The sequence below is a fragment of the Oscarella lobularis genome, chromosome 6 (genome assembly GCF_947507565.1).
Source record: "Oscarella lobularis chromosome 6, ooOscLobu1.1, whole genome shotgun sequence".
Classification (NCBI taxonomy): domain Eukaryota; kingdom Metazoa; phylum Porifera; class Homoscleromorpha; order Homosclerophorida; family Oscarellidae; genus Oscarella; species Oscarella lobularis.
Genome location: NC_089180.1, coordinates 597,274 through 618,670, shown reverse-complemented (window position 1 = coordinate 618,670; position 21,397 = coordinate 597,274). Strand labels below are relative to the sequence as shown.

Genomic DNA, 21,397 nt, shown 5'->3' with positions numbered 1-21,397 from the left:
GCGCGTTTCTCGACGCGGAGAGGACGACTCTCACTCGGTGATCCATCGCCACGTCGCTCGAGCGTCTTTATTTGAGCGGCTGCGTCCAATCGAGCGGCGCCGTGTCGATTGAGACGCTGCACGACCTTCTGCTTCTATTGCACGACGAGTGCGCCGAGAGCACGCTGTGTCGCGAGAAGAATTTCGCCGATTTCGTCGAGACGCGTAAGCGGGGAGTTCGGGGTCGAATCGGGGCGTTATTTTGTATTCGTATTGGATTCGATGCGCGTTGTCGCACCTCGAAACCGCAAAAATTCCTTTCGTATTTCGGAAATGGTCGAATTTGATGTTTTTTCGATGAAATTTATCTACCCACGTTTGGAATGTGTCGGGAATCCGGATAAACAGCAACGCCCTAAATTGTCTCCTCTGAATGTCTTTCGAAGGAGAGGACTCTAGAGAGGGGGGGCCCCCTTTGTTCCTGTGACCTTCTGTCAAAAGTTCGCCTTCTGGGCAAATTTCTTTGGGCTGCAATCGCGTTTTCGGTCGCTAATCGGCGCCAAAGTTGTGTTGTTTGTGAGTTCCGAACGATTCTAACTCGTGGCGTTGTGTCTCGTCAATGAGTGGCGTTTAGCTCCTTATGTCGTCGTGTCTGGCGACTCCAGACGCGTTCGACGCGCTTTAGTGCGAGGGATTGCTTTGTCTCGCACATTTTTGTTACGATTTCCTTAGAGGGTCCCTTTGGGGAACCGCCTCTGTGAGCGATTCTCACGGTGCGCGTTTACATGCAGAGAAGAACCTCTAGGGCTTATTTGTATTTGAAACGCCTGTTAAACGTAACCTTCTTGAGAAGTTTGTGTCCGTGAGGCCCCTTTTGAGGAAACGACGTTATTTTGCAGTTCGTCCCGTCGTTGAACGCGTCAAAACGCTTCGATTGAAACGCGACGATTTTGAAACGGTAAAAATTATCGGCCGCGGCGCTTTCGGCGAGGTAGGGAATGCTCTAATTCTTTTCCGTCAACGAAAAAAAGATTTTTTTGGGGGGGGATCAGGTTCACGTCGTACGCCAAAAAGACACGGATAGAATCTACGCGATGAAGCAATTGAACAAATGGGAAATGTTGCGACGACGCGAAGTACGCAGATAAGCGTCAAAAAAAAGAATAAATTTATAAGGACCATGTCTTTATCTTTACGTAGACGGCTTGTTTTCGCGAGGAAAGAGACGTTCTCGTATTCGGAAATCGAAACTGGATCACCGCCTTGGAATACGCATTCCAAGACGAAAATTATTTGGTTATTGATTATCACATCTGAGACGTAGTCTTCATTATGATTGATTAGTATTTGGTGATGGAGTATTACTCTGGTGGCGATCTATTGACTTTGCTTGCGAAGCACGAAGATCGCTTGCCCGAGGATATGGCGCGTTTTTATCTGGCGGAAATGGTTCTCTGCGTCAATTCCATTCACGCCCTAGGATACGTGCACAGGTTTTCACTTCTATGACGTCAATGGGATCCTATTAGTTATGGGGGATTTACTAGGGACGTCAAGCCGGATAACTTCGTCATAAATCGTAAGGGACACGTTCGATTAGCCGACTTTGGCTCGTGCATGAAACTACGAGAAGACGGAACAGTATGACCCCTCCCCCCCTCCAGAATTAATCTCATTTATGTATTAATTTTTTCTAGGTTAATTCCTCCGTTGCTGTGGGGACACCCGACTACATATCGCCGGAAATTCTTCAAGCGATGGAAGCTCAGAAGGGCATCTATGGCACGGAATGCGATTGGTGGTCACTTGGCATTTGTTTTTACGAGATGCTCTTTGGAGAGACGCCGTTCTACGCCGAATCCTTAGTAGAAACGTACGGAAAAATAATGAACTTCGAAGTAAGCGTCACACCATTTTGTGAATATTATTATTCAAATATTTCTTCTCTCTTTAGAATAGTTTTCAATTTCCTGAAGACGTTGACGAAGAGGAAGTCTCTTCTCTAGCACGTGATCTCATTAACCGGTATATATCTATGTGAAAGAGGCGCGTTTAATTTATCCATTTTTTAGACTTGTCTGCGACAAATCCGAACGACTTGGTCAAAAGGGAATCGACGATTTTCGAGATCATCCGTTTTTCGAGGGAATAAATTGGGAAACGTTGCATGAACGTACGGGAATATCGTTCTCATGGAAACGAGCGTTGAATTTTTACCCATAGAGACGCCGCCTCACGTTCCCTGCCTTGCTGATGACGCCGACACGTCGAACTTCGACTCAGTGGACGACAAAGCGCCCAACGTACGACTAAAATTCATTTATCTTTATTTATTTATTTTCTAATTAGGAAATGCCGAGAGCGCCGGGGTCTGGACCTGCGACGTTCAAGGGAGATCATCTTCCTTTCGTTGGATTCACGTTTACGCACACTAGCCAGCTGTCCGACTTGGGACAGCTGATCAGTGATGGCAGTGACGGAAAGGCAGCGAGAGCGAGAGCAACAGCAAGTCCATCGGGTATAGTCAATATTTATCCCAATCCACGGACACTCAACCCTTGAGACATCAACCCCTGAGTGCTCTTTTTTTACTCCTGTATGCATACTTAATCGTTTTCAAGGGGCAAAACGTGATATTCTGTAGACTTTATCCACTCGCGTTCCCAACGGACACCCAACCCTTAGAGGAAGAGTCCCACAAGCCAAAATACCGTACTGGCTCGAATAGTCCCTCCTGATGCTCTTTTTCACTCCTGTCTACTTTATTAGAGAGTAGGGCACTCTCAATCCTTAGAGGAAAGAGTCTTGCAAGCCAATATACCGTACTGGCTTCAACAGTTCCAGCATGGCTCTGGCCTTTTCTATTAAGTTAAAGGAGAAATATCATGGGGGCGCTATTCTAACGCAAACGCGTCTTTTTTATAAACCTGGATGATCGATTTCATCGTAGAGCAGTCATAGTTGACTAGTACTGGAACCGTAAAACTCCCTCGTTCCTCATCTAGAGAGCACTCGTGTCTCTGATAAAGCCGCTGAGGAGTTGCGTCAAGAAAACGCCAGGCTGAAGAAAGACTTAGAAGGTACAGTAGAAAAAAAGAAACGCAGCCTATTTTAAGTACTTCTCAGAAGCGAAAGCAGCGAAATTAGATGCAGTATATCCTTCCATTGACGCTGTGGCGAGCAAGTCAGACGACGCCAAAGAATTAGGAATATTGCGATCAGAAAAAGACGATTTAACTCGAAAAATTTCCGGTACGTTTCAACTTTTCAATCCCCAGGGCCCAAAATTGGTAAAATTCCGCGCAGAATTGGAGTCTTCGAAGAGCGAACTGGAATCGAAATTGAAAGAAGAAGCCAATAAGCGCGAGAACATGGAAACAAGCAAAGAAGATCTCTTCAAGAAAATGAAGATATTAGAAAAGACAGGCAAAGCGTCGAAACAGGAAAGAGAAGACCTAGAGAGGGTAAGAAATCATTTAAAAAGAACCCAAGTACAATATACGATCTTATAAACGCTTAGGAAGTGGCTGAAAGTCAGTCGAAGCTCGCCAGCTTGCACAAAGACATGAAAGACGTCCAGGCGGAACGCAGGCGACTCGCCAACGAACTATCAGACTCCACAGACAAGTAAGGCGATTACGAACGCATAGATATCATACACTGGTGTCTTCTCAGATTATCTGACGTCAGAGAACAGAAGATGAAACTGCAGAAAATGATACGAGAGAAGGAGGAAGAAATCGGTAATCAATTCAACCAGAATTAATTAATCAATCAATACGTCTAAACTCTTTCTACTCTACAGAGGAATTGATTTCTAAGGTCAGCGCTTTGCGACAGGAAAGCCGAAGCAGCGACAAGAAAAGAAGAGAGGTAATTGACTATTTTTCAAGTATTTTCAGCCCCTTAGGGGACACGTACTGGCTTCAGCTCTCCGCCCAAGTCGAAGAATTCACCTCCGACCTCCGCCGCGAGAAATCGGGTCGCCAGCGCTTGGAACTTCGCGTTAAACAACTTGAGGACGAGCTGCAGAGCCAGAGAATTGGCCGACAGGCGGCACCGGATCCTGAAATCGTCAAAGAGGTGGGTCGACTTCGCACGGCGCTCCAGCAAGCCCAGGCGGAAGTGGAAGAATCGCGAGCGAGCAAGCATTCGACTGATAGACGGGTTAGAGCTTTAGTTGATGTATTTTTGCTACGTTATTATTATTGTCTCTGTTTTTTTCTTAGGAGCTAAATGATCAGGTTGTTTCGCTTGAGACTCAAAATCAGACTTTGCAGCAAGAGGTATGGGGGTTTGGGCTACTTTTTCCCCGCCGTCTTAGGACGACTTCTCTCAGATCAAAACCCTTGAAACCAAACTCTCTAAATTGAGACAGTCAACGTCAACAGCCCGTCGTGGGAGATACGTCGTGCGCTGTTCAAAACGGCGGTTGCAGTCATTTTTGCTTCTATTTTCCGTCCTCGCGCGCGTGTGGGTGTCCGACGGGCGTTCGAATGCTCTCCAACGGAGTTACGTGTGCGCCAGGTGAGAATATTTAAAAGTCCTGTCTAAAAGGCGTTTGTTTTTTATTCTGTACTTACTATCATCTTCGAACGCTTCGCCTGTTCTAATGAGCTCCACTTTCAGATGTTTGTTTCATGTCTTATCTTAATGGAAGTGATCATAGGCTAGTAGCTCTCTTTAGTGTATAGTGAGTGTTGTGTTGCATAGGAGCCTAAAATTTCAAATGCTACTGTATGTGTAGTCAGGAACTGTGATGTGGGTAGAGACCAAACTGTGGAAACCTAACATTGTGTCCAAAAGTATAGAGCAGTCCTGCACAATCGTGAGTCACTGACGTCAAAATAATTCACGTTCTTTGCTCGCTTGGTGGAAATTCGCATCTATTCTCTTTGACGTCTCCAACTCGATTGACGTTCCGCTCGAGATCAACGTATCGTCATCGTCGTCGTGGATCACCGACGTCGCCTATGTCATCGACACCCAATACGTCTGTTAGACCGAACTCGTCGGCCACTACGAGACGACGATAATGCGCGCCAAAATGGACGGCAGCGGCATCGAGACCGTCATTCCGCGGCAAGCGGGCTCGTCGGAGCGAATCGTCATCGACTCGCCGGGCGGCAACATCTTCTGGACGAACGGGAAGTTCAATTCGATTATGGTGGCGAAGTTGGACGGGTTGAGCGTCAAGACGCTCGTTACGAATGTGGAAAAGCCGCGCGCGATTGCCGTTGATCCGGTCGAAGGGGATTACAACCCCCACCCCCCCACCCCCCGCGGATTATCTGCACCTTGGGACTGCAGGGTAATCTTTAGTGTATTAGCTCGTCTTAGGGGTCCTGATCTTCAGGTGGTTTGTTTGAAAAACGTCCTGCCCATGAAACGCTATTAGAGCGCGAGATTGAGACTCCAGACGCGCGCAGTATTCGTGCTATAGGATAAAGGCGCATTCAATTATGCTAATCTCTTTTGTGTTGCCTTTTCACCTTTGCTTTGTGTCTCCTACCTACAGAAGCATTTACTGGACCGCGTGGGGCAGTTATCCTCACATAGGCAAAGCGTTCATGAATGGCACGAATGTGACGGTGCTCGTCAACTCGCGCATCACGTGGACGAACGGTCTGGCAATCGACAGCGAACAGGGTTTTCTCTACTGGGCCGATGCCGAACATGAAACGATCGAGAAGTCCGAGTTGTGGGGCCGGAATCGCGTGATATTGGTGCAATCGGACGTGCCGCACATCTTCGGGCTCACCGTGCTCGATCGGTTTTTGTACTGGACTGACTGGGTGGCGAAGACCGTGGAGAGAGTCGATAAGAATAACGGTAAAAAGAAACGAGCCATCTTGGTAAACGAGCTACATGATGGATATGGAATCAAGGCCATAGGTATCTCTAGAAAGCCAGGTGAGAAAGGTAGATATCTGAACACACGCACACGCTTTGTTTTCGTCCGAGGGAAGTGCGGATATGCACTTCTTTTAGAGGGAGAGAGATGCGTTCTATGGGAACCTAAAACTGGATGCTTTTGTATATGTATAGATATAAATGTCTGCAGCCAGAATAACGGCAACTGCAGTCATCTGTGTCTGGCGACACCGGACGGACGATCTTGTGCGTGCCAAGACAATTATTTCTTCTCGGACTCGAACATGATCCAATGCAAAAGTAAGGCTCCTCCTCTATCAATCCTCAACTTCTAATTTTTTTCTCGTGTTTTAGCTGACGATCCGTACCTGATTTTCGCCAATACGAAAAGCCGCTACGTCCGAAAAACGCCAATGAAACGCTACTCCACACTATCGCACGTCGAGTCAAATCCACTCGTCACCGAACTGATGGCCGTGGATTTCGACTGGCGCGAGAAGAAACTGTACATCAGCGACGCGAACGCGACAAGATCTTTCGTATGAATCTCGACGGAGGCGGCGAGTTCGAGGTCGTCGTAGACTACGAATCGGCTAACAAGAGCGTTTTGGCTATCGATTGGATGGGCCGCAATATGTATTGGACGGTCGCGAATCGAAATTGTATAGACATGGCGCAGATCGACGGAAAATTGCGAAGCACATTTCTTTACGAGAACATAGAGAAGCCAATTAAGTCTATCGCTCTCTTCCGCCTTTCTTTTGAGAAAAGAGGCGCTTCGTCGCTGTTAATCCGGGTTTGGAGACACCGACGCGGAGCGATAAAATCAAACTGCCATCGCGTTTGCTTCGAGAAACAGCGCTGACGAGCCATTACCATAGAGTTTTACAACCGTTTTATTTGATACAAAAAAGAAAAAACGCTGCATGCGCTCGATCGCTCGCAAACTCCTTCCAATTCGATTTGATCGTTTCGTCTTCGTTTTCTTGAGCCTTCTCGTCCACATTTCGCCCTAAAAAACAAGATGATTTGTCTCTGTCGTTCCATCTTCGATTTCTCGAGCTCTCCTTCACGCTTCCACCTAGAAAAAAAGAAAAAAATTAGTATCTGTCAAAAAATCGTTGTACGTACCTTTTTGCTGCGTCCGTATTCGCGCTATCCAGGCTACACCGCGCGGAGGTTCGGACGCTTCGTAGCCCAAGGCAGCCACCGCAAAAGCAATGGCCACCCGTTCCAAAAATTGTCGGGCGAGCCACGACGTCATCAGCCACCCCACCGGTACCCGCCTGGATGAGAGACGGTCCCTAATACCGTAGTCCCCCGGCGCGGTGGTACCAAAAAACCCTTCGGTATGTGTTCCTGAGAAGAACCGGGGCTACTGGAAGTGGAGAGCGGTCGACCACCGTTTGTAGGAGTCGACAGTAAAGACAGTGCATGCCGGAATCGAAGTCTCCTGGGTCGGATTATCTTTGGTCTAATCGCGCTGTCGGGTGAGAAAAGTGCCGGCAACCAGGCCATGGTTGAACACCCCCTCTGGGCCGTTTCTCACTCGAGCCTAACGTGAGTCGTGCCCATTAGCGACAATAAGACCGCAGTAATCGCGAATCCCAGTGCGTAGACCGAGGCCGAAGCCCCCCATTGCCCTGCCTACAGGCTCCGGCACGGCATTATACCGTGGGCCACGCTGAGTCAACTATCCAGACTTGCCTTTTGCCAAAGCTCCCGGGTCGATCCGTCAAGGACGAGACGCAGATTGCTCCGCGACCCATCCACCCTCTGCCGCAACTGAAGGAAATTGGGGGCGCGTGCTCCTTATATACTATGACCCCGCCCATCGCTCTGATTGGCTTGCTGGTTTCCGCTCTTCGTGCTCATTGGCTCTTTGGAAAGAAGGTGTCAAAAGGCAAACCGGTTTCGATTCCGGTCTGACGAAATATTGCATAACGATTTCGGTTAGAGGCGACACATATCGCACCTACATCGAGCAAGATGGCGGAGAAAACGTGGCCACGACGAAACGAAATCGCTGTTAGGTACGTCTTTTCGTTGTTTTTCGCCGCTCATTTCGTCGCACGAAGATACGGGCGTACGATTCACGTGATATCGAACGATCGATGGTACGAAGTTCGTTTCGAGGCCATTCGCGACCGAATTCGAGCGAAACGCGGCCGCTTCTACGATAAATACGAACAGAAGGAAGAGTGCAACTCGTCATTCGCTCGGAAAATCGAAGGGAGAATGTTCTCTCGATAGTTCTTGTTTTTTTCGCCGTCTAAGGTTTGTTTTGTAGACTTTGGGGATATATACTCGTGGTATATAAGAGTGTCAGGACAATGCCCGCAATGATGCCCGCAATGATGCCCACGACGATTCCCACGATCGATTCTAGCTGCCTACGTGTACACCCACGGCCACCTATATAGCTCATATCCGCAAGGATGAGATCAATGACGCCACGACTTAGAAAAAGCAACTCGTACTTCTACTTCCACTTTCATCACGCTTTTAGCGCGGTGCAATTTTTTGTACACCCGACTCAATCAACTTCGTCCCCCAACAAACTGAAACAGCAGTCACGGCTGTGAAGTCCCCTGAACCCTCAGCAAAGGACCCACCTCTCTAGCTAGCTCTATGCATTATCAAGCTAAGGGTAGCGCAGCAAAAGCTCTACTTTATCGTTTATGAGAGAAAGCAGCATAGCTTTATTTTCGAACTTGTACATGTACGGACTAGCCCGCACACCGCCAAGTTTGTACGATCTAGAGTATTCCAAGTTGGCCGTGTAGTGGGATGGCTCTCGTGGGAGCGCTTTCGCTGCAATACCGACTGCCTAAATGATCCAGAAAACTGCATCGGGTAAAAATTGCGCGAAGTCTTGGTCTCTTTAACGTAAAAACGTGGAATAAAAGGGAACGTCTTTTCATGGACATGATTGATCATATGGCGACTGATGGATACAAAGACGCTTGGCGTCATTGTCGGCGTCGCCGTCGTCTTCGGCGAGGAACTCGCGTTTCGGATATGAAATCGTTACGCCGTGGAAAACGCTTAGGAGAAGAAGAAGAAACATGTTTATAGAGGGGACAAGATTGTCATGTGCGTCGGGATCCGGACTCCGGAGAGTAAACGATCGGTTCGACGGAGGATGCGAACGGTTTGCAAAGCGGAAATAGAACTATGTCATTTATGTGCATGTTGAGTTCATTAGGAACCGACGGGTCGACGGCACGCACAAAGGGAGGGATGGGGGGGGGGGGGGGGGGGGGGGGGGGGCCCTCTTTTTTTTTTGTTTCTTACTCCGTCACAGAGTATGGCTGCTGGTCTTCGGAAAAGTAGGGATCTTGCATCGCCTGTTCGGCGGTGATGCGCTTGATGGGATCCATTGTGAGAAGTTTTAAGAGCTATGGGTAGTGGAAAATATGCAACTATTTCTATGACTCTTTGCTTTTTACCAGCTGAAAGGCTCGAGTGTCGGAGCGAATTTTATGCTTTTCCATGTACCGGCTGAGACTGGAAGCGGTGAACCTGCGCACATTATTGCGTCTGTCAAGTCGAGTCTCTTTCTCTTTGCCAGGCCAATTTCTCACTGTGTCGGTTTGAAGTCGGTTGTCATTTTCTGGTATTCGGGCATCTTTCGAATATCTTCCCAGTCTTTTTCTAAAGCAAACCTTTCATATCTACGGAAAGAGAGACAGGCTCATTTTCGCTTCAAACCCTTCGGATAGCCCATAATGCTGAATATCCTCTCAAGCTGTTCGCGATGATAGGGCGTGCTCGTTCTGATGTCCTCTTGCCGACTACAAAAGATTGGCTCTGTGGTTAGCAATTCGGCAAAGATGCAACCAATTGCCCATATGTCTAGGAGCAATCACAACGCTACAACGCGATAAAGAAAAACACAAAGGCGCACCTATGGCTTTCGTATAGTGTCTAGCTCCCAACAATAGTTCTGGCGCTCGATACCAGAAAGTGACGACGACGGGGTCGAGATCGGCTAGCGGCTTCAGAGGAGCATTAAAAAGTCGAGCGAATCCCATGTCCGCTGAATAGTCACAGTTGAGAGCAGGGAACGCCACTGAAAATATCTATCATCGTACCAATTTTCACGCAACCGCGTTCGGGACCTTCACCCATCACTAATATGTTAGCCGATTTCTAAATCCCACACAATGGCAAGTTGAACACGCCAGCCCACTTTTTTGTCTTGATTGTCACCATATCTCGATGCAATATCCAATTGACGTGCAAATAGTGAATGCCGTCGAGTATTTGATAGAGCAGCGACTTGATCATCGTCTTCGGAATGGGCAGCGCTTTCTTTTGAGCCTTGTTGGCTCGATGATACTTGATGATGTTCTAGTCCCCAAAACGAAATTTTTGACATCATCCAGTCTCATCCCCCTGACTCCTCGTACCCACAGATCGTATTCGGCAAAGTCCAGTAATAGCCAGACTTTTTTATCGATGTGCGATAGAAAGACGCGTTGAAGGCTGATTACATTCTTGTGGTTCAGTTCCCTAAGCAACTAGAGAAGACGGGCAAAGTTTCATCGTTTCCTTCTATGGAAGTTTCGTCACATACGGCGATTTCTCGACATGCCGACATAGATATTCCCGTTCCTTCAATTCGTTTGAGAGCGAATTCGGACTTGGGACTGCAAGAAACGGAGGCGATCTCTACTCGCGGAATTTTCTACTCGAACAACATACTCTCCCTTCTTCTTTGCCTTGTAAACGTGTCCGTAGGTTCCCCTTCCCACTTTGCATCCTTCGAATTCGTACAGTTCCTCGACCTTTTCCCGTACTTTTGCCGTCCGAAGCTTGAAATCGACGTCGACCATAATCGCCTCGATTGCGCAGGTGCGACGCCCGTGGATAAACAGGCCACAGTCAATTAGATCGTCAGAGGACGACCTAACAGTCAGACCGAGCGGCGTAGACATGGAGCTGCATGATAGGCCTATCGCCGAACTCAACGCCAGCTCCATCCGCCCCCGCCGCCGCCGCGGCGAGTGATAGATCGCGCGGGCGCAGACCATTTCATCAAGTAAGTCCGGTTCTTCTGCTGCCTAAACGAGCGCGCTTTCGAAGATTCGTTCCTGTAGGCGGCACGTGACGGCGACGAAGATGAGATCTTGCGCCTGTGGGAAAACGCGGATCGTTTTCATCGAAGAGCGATGCTCGAGTCGCTCGACGAACAGCATCAAACTCCGCTTCACGTAGCAGCGAGATTCAATCGGTTGAGCGTGGTGAAGAGCCTCCTACTCAAGAATGCAGGCAAGGAAAGATTCGCACGTGAACAGAGCGGAGAGGACATTGTTGTCTCGTAGATCCGAACAAGAAAACGAAGGACGAAGGTCTAACGCCACTTCACCTGTGCGCTCGTATCGTTCCGAAAGCCATTCCTGACGATTGGACGGACGATAGAGCGGCAGATGGCGAGAAGAAACGAACGGCCCTCTTTTTCTCCATCAATCGAATTCTTTTCTTTTTTTATAGAGGATGGGAGAGACCTCGCTCTCGTTTTGCTTAAAGAGGGAGCTCGTCTGAACGAACAGGACACGTACGGAATGACGGCGCTTCATCATGCCATTCAACGAGGGAACAAAGCAATGGCAAAGTTTCTGATCGATTACACAGGCATTTTATTAGACCAAGCCGTAAGAGAAAGACTCTATAAAAGGAGATGCACTGATGCAATTTTCTTTCTCCCCTGGACAAACAAGGCATGACTCCCTTGCACGAGGCTATCCAGCAAGGAAACGAATGGGACTCGCGAGATCTCGTGTCGCTGTGAGCTCTCTACGCGCAATCATAAATTTTGATTTTTTTATTGATTTTTCTTCTATAGCTGTTCGTTCCTTTAAGTTGAGTCGGGCTCGATGGTGGTACATTGCGGTGAGCAAATGAGATGGAATTCAAAATGTAGGATAAGGGAAACCGTTTTTTTTCTGATTATGATTCTTGCGCAGGGCTTGCGTTTAGATTATCAAATGCACATGTTCAACCCAGGCGGATATTGGACAAATGAATTTTCCGCTGACGAACAAGGTAAACATTATTAGACTCATAATTAAAATATAAATTTTCATTTATTTTCTAGGAATTTTGGAGACAGATATTGCTTTTCTGACAGCGTTCATTCTTCTTCTCTGGGCTGGCATCCAAGGAAGTAAAAACGTTTTTTTTCTGTTTTTATTTTTGGGTTCAGACATTAATTTAGGTACACTGTATCAAATTGGAAGACTGCATATGACGTTTAAATTATTTATCGGCACTATTGTTCTTCAGAGTAAAACATAGAATGTTTCTTGCACTCGATTCTCACTGATTTCTTATTTTTAGTTGCGTCGTTGGTTTTTCTTTGCATTCTCTATGGCATTTACGGCAAAAACGGCGTCGGCGTACCAACGTTAATACCTATTGGCAGAATTATTGCCGCAGTAAACGAAATTCTATTTCTCCTACTTCTAATGCTTCTCGCAAAAGGCTGGACCGTAGTCCGGTAAATTTAAAGCTACATCGAAGTTGCCTTGGTGATTTCTTCCCCCAGGGGTCGACTCACTGAGGAGAGTCAGCTTAGATTGATTGCTCTGATGGTGATGTACACGATAGCATACGCAATCATGTTTATCTGGGAAGCAAAGGTGAGAAATAAGAGGTGATTCTCACTTAGCACCATTTCTTCTTCCTCTAGGCTTTTGATCCAGCCAAAGTTATTTACGTTTATGATAGTCCAGCTGGGTACGGGATTGCGGCACTGAGCTTCATTGTAGGACCAATCACACGTCTATTTATTTGTTTATATATGTCTTATTTGGTTCTTAGGCATTTTGTTGGTTTGTCTATGCAGTGATAGTAACGGCTAAGAAGAATCCGGATAAGCAGCGATTTTACGTGCAGTTTTGCTCTGTGTATTCTCTCTGGTAATTGTTTCTGAGATAGCACATTTTTGTATCATTGACTATCCTTAGGCTTCTGTCTCGGTTCATTGTCGTCATGGTGAGCAATTCCTACCTGGAAGACTGGTACAGGTAAGACGTGCACTCCGCTGGTGGAGATACCAATGCAAGAGATTTGAATTACTAGAGAAAAGGTTGTTAATGGTATCAACCTTGCTGTTGCATTTGCAGCTGATGTAGCCTTTATGGTGACGTTAGAAGAAGACAATAAAACTCAGCTCATTTATATATTTTCAGATTTTTACAAGGCCTTATGGAAGCAATTTTCCATTTCATCTCAAACCGAGCCAAGTACGCAGAATTTTTATTATATGCACGCTAATGAAATCCTTCGCGTTCTTCTAGGTCTCAGTTGATCTTTCTGAGTCCGGTGACCCTGAACATCCCTATGCTCCTTCGTCGCCCGTGAGTGGGGATCGTAGCATTGAATTATTTCAAGGAAAGGCTCCGTTCTCCCGTTCGTCTTCGGAGAACAGAGAAGGCGTCCCACTACCCAAGACTGACCGTGAGATTCAAGCATGGTCAGGTCACGTGCCGACGCACCTATTCCGTGCAACTCAAGCGCAACAAGACTCGCGATTGTAGATAAAACTTAATAATTATTTGTATCCGGGTAACAGGTTAGGCACCGAGTATTTAATTAGAAGAAAATTCTTTCAAGTTCACGTGATGTGTGACCTTGGCAACGGACGTTTTCGACATCCCGGATACTACTCGTTATGCGATTCGTCACGCATTTTGTTGTTCTAGCGACGCTGTGCGGATTCGCAGCATCGAAATACATTAAGGGAACGCTTCAAACGACCGAGGTCCGCTCGCGAGTTCTCCAATCGGAGCGCCGTTTATGCTTTTTTGACAGAATTGGGCGTTTCTCACGCGATTCTGCTTCAGATCGGAGATATTCTATCAGTACACGTTTGAATACAGCCTCTGCAAGGTGAATCGAGCTCACAGCGGCGGCGAATCGAGTCGTTTAGCGTTGTTTTCTTAGGAAAACGGTTATCAAACGATTCTCATGTACGACGACGTGCCGACCCAATGGGATGCCGTCTACAAGTCGAGTCTCGTAGGAAAACGATAGTAACAGACGCCAAACAAAAAAATCACAAAAAAGGTATTTTTTATTTTTAGAACTGCAGTGAACGTGAACGCGCCATAGACGACGTTCATAGAAAAATACTTTTATCTCCAAAGCCCAACGAAAACGCTTGCATTCTCAAAGAAAACGCCATTACATGCGATTGTAAAGAATATTTTCCCCTACCGCGTCAAGCATTGTAGGAGTCCCTCGGTCTTTTCTTTAGAGGAAACGTTGTCTACTTTTTCTATAGGGGCTAAAATTAAATTATACGTTACGTATGCTCAATGGAGAGGGATACTGGACGAAAGAATTTTCAGCTGACGAGCAAGGCAAGATATTTTATTTTTTTTAATTTTTGACTAATGGAGGATTTCCTTCTCCCCCAATAGGCATACTTCAAACCGGATCGTACGATCACGAATTCGATTTTGACGTCGAATTTGAAACGATCGTGAAACGAGCCGAAGAGGAGGCGCGCGCTAAGGAGGTCGCGCCGAAAAAGATGAAGACGTTCGGGGAGTCGAAGAAGTTTGCGAAGACGAAAGAGGGCAGCAAATCGGATCCGCTTTTGAAAAAAGATGAATCGAAAGGTAAATGATATTGATTATTGATTTTTGTATTGATTTTTATTTTTGTTTGTTTGTTTCTAGGGTTTCTTTCGTCACTCGTCTCTTCGACAACGACTACTACTTCCAATGGAAGTGAGAGCGTTGTTCTTGAGGAATCAAATGGGAATGGCTCTTCTTCGTTGGATGGGGATAAGATCAAGGACAAATTGGCTAAGCTTGGGAAACGGGGTCCCGGTGGACGAAAGGCTCCTTCCGGCTCTTCTGTTAAAGCAAAGAAACCGGCGACGTAAATAAAAAACCGGGGGGGATAATTTTATTCGTATTGATTTTTATTATTATTATTTTTATTATTGATTTATCTATTATTATTGATTTTTTTGCAGTAAGAGTGCCGCGTCATCGACAGGGAATGAGAAAAAAGTGAAGCAGGCGAGAGTGTGACTTCCGGCATCAGCGGACCTAAGACAACTAGTTCTGAAACGTTGTTTCTAGCCGTTTTGCCTTGCCTCCTTTTCTTCCTATGCGGATTAGAGTTTTGCCAAATAAGACCGATCAAGAACCATTCCTTCCTCAGGTAGCATTGCTGTGGTGATCCGGGGACAACATCCGTCGTTATATCAATGAGCCGATTTCGATTCGCAATCCGACGCGAAATGGACGATCAACTCAGGCTCGTCGGCTCCCACAGCGACTGGGTGACGCAAATAGCGACGACTCCCCAAGTCCCAAACATGATTCTCTCGGATCCGAAAGACGAGAACGCCGCTGCTTCCCGGCGGAACGAATGCTTCTCGCGAAAAGTCTTTCTTGGCGGATTGCCCTCCGACATCGACGAAGGTCCATAAACAAAAAAATTATTTTCTCGCGAAACGATTTCCTTTTTTTTTTCTAGACAACATTCGCTTCTATTTTAGTCCTTTTGGTGCGCTCTCCGTCGATTGGCCGCACAAGGCGAAGAGCAAGTCGTCTCATCCACCACATGGTGAACGAATGAATTCTTGAATTAGTATTTCGATTTTTGTCTTATTCTCCTCACTAAGGTTACGCTTACCTCATCTTTTGCGATGAATTGTCCGTTCGGTTACTCATCGCTTCGTGCATTCGAGAGGACGAGAAACTCTTCTACTTTGTCTTCTCTCAGAAAGTAGCGGGATTGAGACTCGTTTTTGACATTTCCATGTGTATCTCTTTCTCTCTGTCTCTCATATTCAGGTTGAGATTTGTCCGTGGTATCTCGCCGACAGCAACTTCGTCGTGGATAAACATCCCGTCGTCAAACCGAGCAATACCATCGTCGTCACTGGCCTTCGGCGTTCGACACGTTCCTCCGACTTGGCGAGAATGGTGAACGCTGAATTTGGCAACGTTTTCTACGCTAGAATCAACATCGATCGCGAACTGAAATATCCTCTCGGTGAGGGGATGGGGAGTGGGTAATTTTAGGAGACAACTGTGTTTTTAGGTACCGGATGCGTGTCTTTTTCTAGTGAAGAGAGCTACATTGCCGCTCTGAACGCTGCTGTTTTTTCATCTTAAGTTTGCCTCCCTCTCATACTTTTGATTCCAGGTCGAGATGGAGCCTTGCTGGAGTTGCGTTAGGTAGGATTGAGTATCTGTTTTGTAGACCCCATTTCTTGATAAGCGTTCTAATTTTCTGCGTTTTTGGTAGACATGTTACTTAATTAAGTTATAGAGTTTGAACTGCACTACTGTTCTGAAATCGTTTCCGACAAGAAATCCCATTAGAAGCCAGTCTACCGTTGGCTTTATCCGCCGGGAAAACTGCATCCGACGTTTTCACTTCTCCAGATACAATCGATCGATCCAAAGAAAAATATTGGCTCAAGACGGTGTTCACGAGTCGTCGAAACGGCGATTTTCTCCCCTTCACCGGTCCCCCCTGCTCGGGTATGAAGAAATAAATGTTTGGTGGTTTGTGATCACGTGGTCAAGGCGTTATAACGCGTGCCTGAGTTATAACGTTTTCGCTGTTCCCGCGCGATTCTGTTCATATCGACGCATCATTCGTCATCGAGAAACGGATCGAAACGCTCTATGAACCTTCGCGACGTCCTCGACGCGGTCGACGCGAATTCGACGCCAAACGACACCGATCTCTGCCGTCAGCAGAAGAAGTAAAGGTCTTCATGGACAATTTTCTACGAGCTCTTGAGGACGACATCAAACCGGTACACACGCCCATGTCCCTTGTTTACATTGCGCTCGATCATTGTCGATTGGGGTACACAATAGAAAACGAAGGCAATCGTCCTTCGTTCTCTATATAGAAAACGAAGCCAAACGTCCATCGTTCTCTATAGAAAACGAAGGCAATCGTCCTTCGTTCTCTATAGAAAACGAAGGCAATCGTCCTTCGTTCTCTATATAGAAAACGAAGCCAATCGTCCATCGTTCTCTATAGAAAACGAAGGCAATCGTCCTTCGTTCTCTATAGAAAACGAAGGCAATCGTCCTTCGTTCTCTATATAGAAAACGAAGGCAATCGTCCTTCGTTCTCTATATAGAAAACGAAGGCAATCGTCCTTCGTTCTCTATATAGAAAACGAAGCCAAACGTCCATCGTTCTCTATATAGAAAACGAAGGCAATCGTCCTTCGTTCTCTATATAGAAAACGAAGCCAAACGTCCATCGTTCTCCATAGAAAACGAAGGCAATCGTCCTTCGTTCTCTATAGAAAACGAAGGCAATCGTCCTTCGTTCTCTATATAGAAAACGAAGGCAATCGTCCTTTGTTCTCTATATAGAAAACGAAGGCAATCGTCCTTCGTTCTCTATATAGAAAACGAAGCCAAACGTCCATCGTTCTCTATATAGAAAACGAAGGCAATCGTCCTTCGTTCTCTATATAGAAAACGAAGACAATCGTCCATCGTTCTCTATATAGAAATGAAGCGAATGGAAGTGGCGCATTTCGCTCGGAATCGCGATCAATTCGTCGCGGCGATTCAGGAGGACTTAAGTCGCCTCGTTGATGGGCCTCGGAAAGGGAAGTGGCGCGGCGACGGCGAGACGAGCGCCCGGACGAAAGGGGAGTTTCTCCAAGGCGACCGTCGGACGGCCAACGAGCGTCGAATCGATCCTCGTCGCCGAGTTAAAGGAGGAGGAATCGCAGTGGATCGACTACGACGAAGACGAGCAGGACGTGACGTTTCAACTCGGCTACGGCATACTTGATATGCTTTTGGAAGAAGCTGCTACTGTCGTGCAGGGAGTGATGAATGACAAGATGGCTCGTAGACAGAAAGCAACAATGAAAAGGAAGTAAATACATGTCTTATTTAGAAAACTCATTATTTTTCTTGCATATATGATATGTAAAAACTAGTAATTACCCTGAAAAAGGACGTAAGAGGTGACTAATAGCCTACCCTCGTCGATTTAATATTTTGGTCCTGTGAAAGTATAGGATCAATGGGCACGTGATCAGTGGCAGTTCCGTATTGTCGTTGCTCTTCTTTGTCGCTGCCGCCGCTGCCGTTGCAGCGGCTACGTACGCCGCATGTCCGTGCAAAAACCCGTCCTGGTGCGAATCGATCAAAACGGGCCCCCGTAAGGAAGTCCTAGGCTTCACAACAAAATCGGACCATTGGCCGCACTACGACTGGTCAAAAGTGACGACGCTCGCCCTATTTCACGCCATCGACAACGCGACAATGGATCTGGTATGCTACGCGCACTCGAAAGGCGTTCGCGTCGTAATCACGGCAATTTCGACGTCGCCTGAACGCGACGGCGCGCGCCGCCTTCGTTTCCGACCAAATCAGCGTCGCGAAAGCAAATTATCTCGACGGCGTCAACATCGACATCAAATCGCCGCTGAATTCGACGGCAAAGTCATTACTTCAGAATATCAAATCTCTATGACGAAGCCAATCAGTGAGAAATATCTAAAACTATCCACGATCTATTGACGTCCTATAATCTGGTATTGGTAAAAATTCAATGATTAATTTTTCTTCAGTTTTGCTACAACATGGAGCCAATCGAAATATTCGAAATACGGACGGAAAAACTCCTCTCGATTTAGCCGACGTTTCCTGTCGAAATGTTCTCACTGGAGATTATAAAAAGGACGAACTCCTCGAATCATCAAGGTAAAATTAATTAATCAATTAATCTAATTAATTTATTAATTAATTAGGAGTGGTGATGAGGAGAAATTAATGTCTTTGCTGACTCCACTCAACGTCAATTGCCACGCAGCGGACGGAAGAAAGGCAAAGAAAAAAATATATAATAATTGTTATTGATGTCATATTTTTTTCTAGTCGACGTTGGCAGCTGGCTATAATCGAGTTAAAATAGTGCAACTCTTGTTGCATCATGGCGCAGATGTTCACGCAAAAGACAAAGGGTAAATTACATATTGATGTCTCTTAATTATTGATTTATTGATTTTTAGTGGATTGGTTCCCCTGCATAACGCTTGTTCCTATGGTCACTACGAAGGGACTGAGTTGCTTGTGAAACATGGTGCCAGTGTAAATGCCGTGGATCTGTGGCAATTCACTCCCCTACATGAAGCAGGAAGCAAAAACAGGCACGTGACGTGGACCCTAAAGTCTATTTATTATCTTCATTATAATATCTTAGGGTGGAAGTCCGCTCTCTTTTACTCAGTTTCGGCGCCGATCCAACGCACGTTAATTGTCATGGACGAAGTGCTCTTGATGTAGCAGCTTCGCCGGAATTGGCCGAAAAATTGACAAGTTTGTTTCAAAATTTTAAAATAGAATCTATAACAATTTATATTATTTAGGAGAGTGGAAGGCACATTCTTTGCTCGAAAGCACGAAAACAGCTGATTTGCCAAAAATCAACAAAATTCTCACGTCGGAAATTGTGAATTTTCAACATCCACACTCTTTGGAAACACCTCTGGTAAGAAACAGATAATTATATATGAATAATTAATTAATTAATTAATTAATTATTATTGAATTAAGCATTGTGCTGTTGCGTCATCATATCCAAAACGAAAAGCGTGCACGGAATTTCTAATCAAAAAGAATGCAGACGTCAATTTGAAAAATAAAGAGTTTGAGTTCACACATTCATTACTCTTCGTTTCTTCACTTCTTTGTCTCTACACATAGAATGGCGACGCCGTTACATGTAGCAGCGGAAAAAGCTCATCTAGATTCCGTAGAACTTCTCCTCAAGAACGGAGTCAAGGTGAGATAGCATCGATTGATTTATCCCATTGATTTTTTTCCTTTAGGTGAATGCTGTGGAATCGAGTGGCCAATCAGCGTTACACAAAGCAGCGCGCGAAGGTTCTTCTCGCCAACGGAGCCGACGCCGGTCTCATTTCAAACGACGGATACACGCCAGCGCAAATGGCTCCGGAAAACGTTTGCAAACTTCTCCTAGGTGCGTAGGCAATGACTGAATCTAGTATCCGTGAATGTAGCGTCCTGACGTAACAATGCTTTTCATTGTGACGTCGGGGTTATTTTATTAACGCGCGCTTTTTAATTTTTTAGAGCCTCCTGCTTACGGATCAGCAATTGCTTGAAGCCGCTAAAGCCGGAGGTCTCGACGCCGTCAAAGTAAAAAACAGTAAATAAATAATTAATTAATTAATTAATGTCTTTTTTAGCGAATTTACACGCCGCAAAATGTGAATTGTCGCGATTTGGAAGGACGCCTCTCGACTCCTCTCCACTTTGCAGCCGGCAACAATCGAGTTCCTGTCGTCGAATTCTTAGTGGAGCAAATGTTCAAGCAAAAGACAAGGGGGGGTCTCGTTCCCCTGCACAACGCATGTTTCTATGGTCACTATGAAGTCGCCGAGCTTTTAGTCACGGTAAGAAAATTTAATTATAATTAATTAATTTATTTATTTATTTAATTAGCATGGGAAGAATGTAAATGCGACGGATTTGTGGAATTTTCGCCACTTCACGAAGCCGCTGCAAAAGGAAAATACGAAATTTGCAAATTTCTTCTCAAGGTAATAATCTATGACACGTGACCTGATATATATATGTATCTGGTTAGCATGGTGCCGATCCCCTTTGAAAAAATCGTGACGGGACTTTGCCACTTGATCTTGTAAAAGAAGAAGACGGAGATGTGAAGGATTTGCTACGTGGGGATCCAGCTCTATTGGAAGCTGCAAAGAAAGGAGACCTGGCCAGGGTTAACATAAATAAAAAATCAATAATTATTATTTAATTAATTAATTTATTTATTAAGGTTGCTCGACTTGTGACAGTTGATAATGTGAACTGTCGAGATCAAGCGTTCGAGTCATCCTGACTTGTGCAAGAAAGCGCTCAGCGCTCTTCTCAATATTCTACAAGGACAAGAATTGGAGTCGATGCAGAAAGAACCAGATGATGTCGGGACTCACGCTTCAAGTTGTAGGAAAACTTCTCATGGCCGATACGGAATCCTTATCTGAACAGCCTACTCAAGTAAGGCAAAAAATCAATCAATAAATAAATTAAGCTTTATTGATTTTTTTCCTATGTAGATTCCTGGCATTTTAGTGGCGCTTCAGCACAGCGTGAGAGCGTTTCTACTTGGAGGATGGAACAAACGCGGAGTTGAAAATGACATGCTCATCAATCGGTTTCAACTCGAACAGATTCTTTCCGGTGGCGAAAAAAACAACGTGCGGAAATTTATTGACTTTCGTTTTTTAACGGAAGCGGATGTGGGCAATGGATCTTTGACTTCGGACGGTCAATATCTCTATATTTGTACTCGCGTGGGATTATTGAAAATTGACTAAATCAATTTGCAATTATTTCTATTCTTTTTATAAAATCCCTAGACATATTATCTTTGCACAAATGTTACAGACCCTAACTTGCCTTACGTCTATCGCCTTGGGTGGTCGAGCTTCTCCTCAAACAATTAATTAAACGTCATCCATTGTCTTCTTATTTCGTCGATGTGC

At 45.7% G+C, this 21,397-nt stretch overlaps 6 protein-coding genes and 1 pseudogene across 8 annotated transcripts; 6 read left to right on the top strand and 1 right to left on the bottom strand.

Annotated features, from left to right (window-relative positions):
* Positions 1–41: 41 nt before the first annotated feature.
* Positions 42–6,697, top strand: LOC136188107 (serine/threonine-protein kinase MRCK beta-like; the record flags this gene model as incomplete). The annotated part of the gene is made up of 23 exons (XM_065975844.1): positions 42–204; positions 879–970; positions 1,032–1,115; positions 1,180–1,275; positions 1,324–1,472; positions 1,527–1,620; positions 1,677–1,877; positions 1,934–2,004; positions 2,052–2,152; positions 2,203–2,282; positions 2,329–2,497; positions 2,985–3,059; positions 3,106–3,231; positions 3,286–3,443; positions 3,500–3,606; positions 3,655–3,722; positions 3,785–3,852; positions 3,910–4,146; positions 4,209–4,265; positions 4,319–4,506; positions 5,498–5,892; positions 6,028–6,153; positions 6,208–6,697. Coding segments are annotated over 23 exons (3,096 nt in total), but the record flags the coding sequence as incomplete, so codon positions are not given.
* A 1,878-nt stretch (positions 6,698–8,575) lies between these two features.
* LOC136188329 (cyclin-dependent kinase 8-like) lies at positions 8,576–10,811 on the bottom strand. The gene is made up of 11 exons (XM_065976067.1): positions 10,564–10,811; positions 10,436–10,508; positions 10,269–10,379; positions 10,069–10,209; positions 9,951–10,008; positions 9,764–9,895; positions 9,568–9,711; positions 9,441–9,510; positions 9,306–9,378; positions 9,151–9,254; positions 8,576–8,900 (listed from the first exon to the last, which is right to left on the bottom strand). The coding sequence occupies exons 1-11, from the start codon at positions 10,794–10,796 to the stop codon at positions 8,774–8,776; spliced, it is 1,266 nt and encodes a 421-aa protein (XP_065832139.1). The 5' UTR covers positions 10,797–10,811; the 3' UTR covers positions 8,576–8,773.
* LOC136188330 (transmembrane protein 145-like) lies at positions 10,730–13,456 on the top strand. 2 transcript variants are annotated; one of them, XM_065976069.1, is made up of 17 exons: positions 10,730–10,900; positions 10,959–11,130; positions 11,184–11,210; positions 11,353–11,513; positions 11,580–11,646; positions 11,705–11,778; positions 11,826–11,904; positions 11,957–12,025; positions 12,077–12,145; positions 12,199–12,358; positions 12,407–12,500; positions 12,551–12,625; positions 12,682–12,779; positions 12,828–12,887; positions 12,943–13,003; positions 13,053–13,106; positions 13,161–13,456. In XM_065976069.1, exons 7-17 carry the CDS (start codon positions 11,847–11,849, stop codon positions 13,398–13,400), a joined length of 1,038 nt encoding a protein of 345 aa, XP_065832141.1. In that variant the 5' UTR covers positions 10,730–10,900; positions 10,959–11,130; positions 11,184–11,210; positions 11,353–11,513; positions 11,580–11,646; positions 11,705–11,778; positions 11,826–11,846; the 3' UTR covers positions 13,401–13,456. The 2 variants fall into 2 exon arrangements, with proteins under 2 accessions (XP_065832141.1, XP_065832140.1); XM_065976068.1 differs by having other exon boundaries at positions 10,770–10,900; positions 11,184–11,291.
* Positions 11,031–11,763, top strand: LOC136188396 (26S proteasome non-ATPase regulatory subunit 10-like). The gene is made up of 4 exons (XM_065976144.1): positions 11,031–11,130; positions 11,184–11,291; positions 11,353–11,493; positions 11,705–11,763. Exons 1-4 carry the CDS (start codon positions 11,031–11,033, stop codon positions 11,761–11,763), a joined length of 408 nt encoding a protein of 135 aa, XP_065832216.1.
* Positions 13,457–13,918: 462 nt separating the features above from the next.
* LOC136188395 (uncharacterized) lies at positions 13,919–14,906 on the top strand. Its single transcript, XM_065976143.1, has 6 exons — positions 13,919–13,929; positions 13,975–14,058; positions 14,147–14,225; positions 14,286–14,486; positions 14,547–14,751; positions 14,849–14,906. Exons 3-6 carry the CDS (start codon positions 14,174–14,176, stop codon positions 14,904–14,906), a joined length of 516 nt encoding a protein of 171 aa, XP_065832215.1. The 5' UTR covers positions 13,919–13,929; positions 13,975–14,058; positions 14,147–14,173.
* A 224-nt stretch (positions 14,907–15,130) lies between these two features.
* LOC136188076 (cytoplasmic polyadenylation element-binding protein 2-like) lies at positions 15,131–16,171 on the top strand. 2 transcript variants are annotated; one of them, XR_010670101.1, is made up of 6 exons: positions 15,131–15,302; positions 15,358–15,447; positions 15,506–15,609; positions 15,678–15,879; positions 15,928–16,064; positions 16,135–16,171. XR_010670101.1 is itself a non-coding variant. In XM_065975794.1 (5 exons), the coding sequence occupies exons 1-5, from the start codon at positions 15,197–15,199 to the stop codon at positions 15,999–16,001; spliced, it is 576 nt and encodes a 191-aa protein (XP_065831866.1). In that variant the 5' UTR covers positions 15,131–15,196; the 3' UTR covers positions 16,002–16,171. The 2 variants fall into 2 exon arrangements, 1 of the variants encoding a protein (XP_065831866.1); XM_065975794.1 differs by having other exon boundaries at positions 15,928–16,171.
* A 1,287-nt stretch (positions 16,172–17,458) lies between these two features.
* On the top strand, positions 17,459–21,291 carry LOC136188394 (poly [ADP-ribose] polymerase tankyrase-1-like; annotated as a pseudogene).
* The last annotated feature ends 106 nt before the right edge of the window (positions 21,292–21,397 follow it).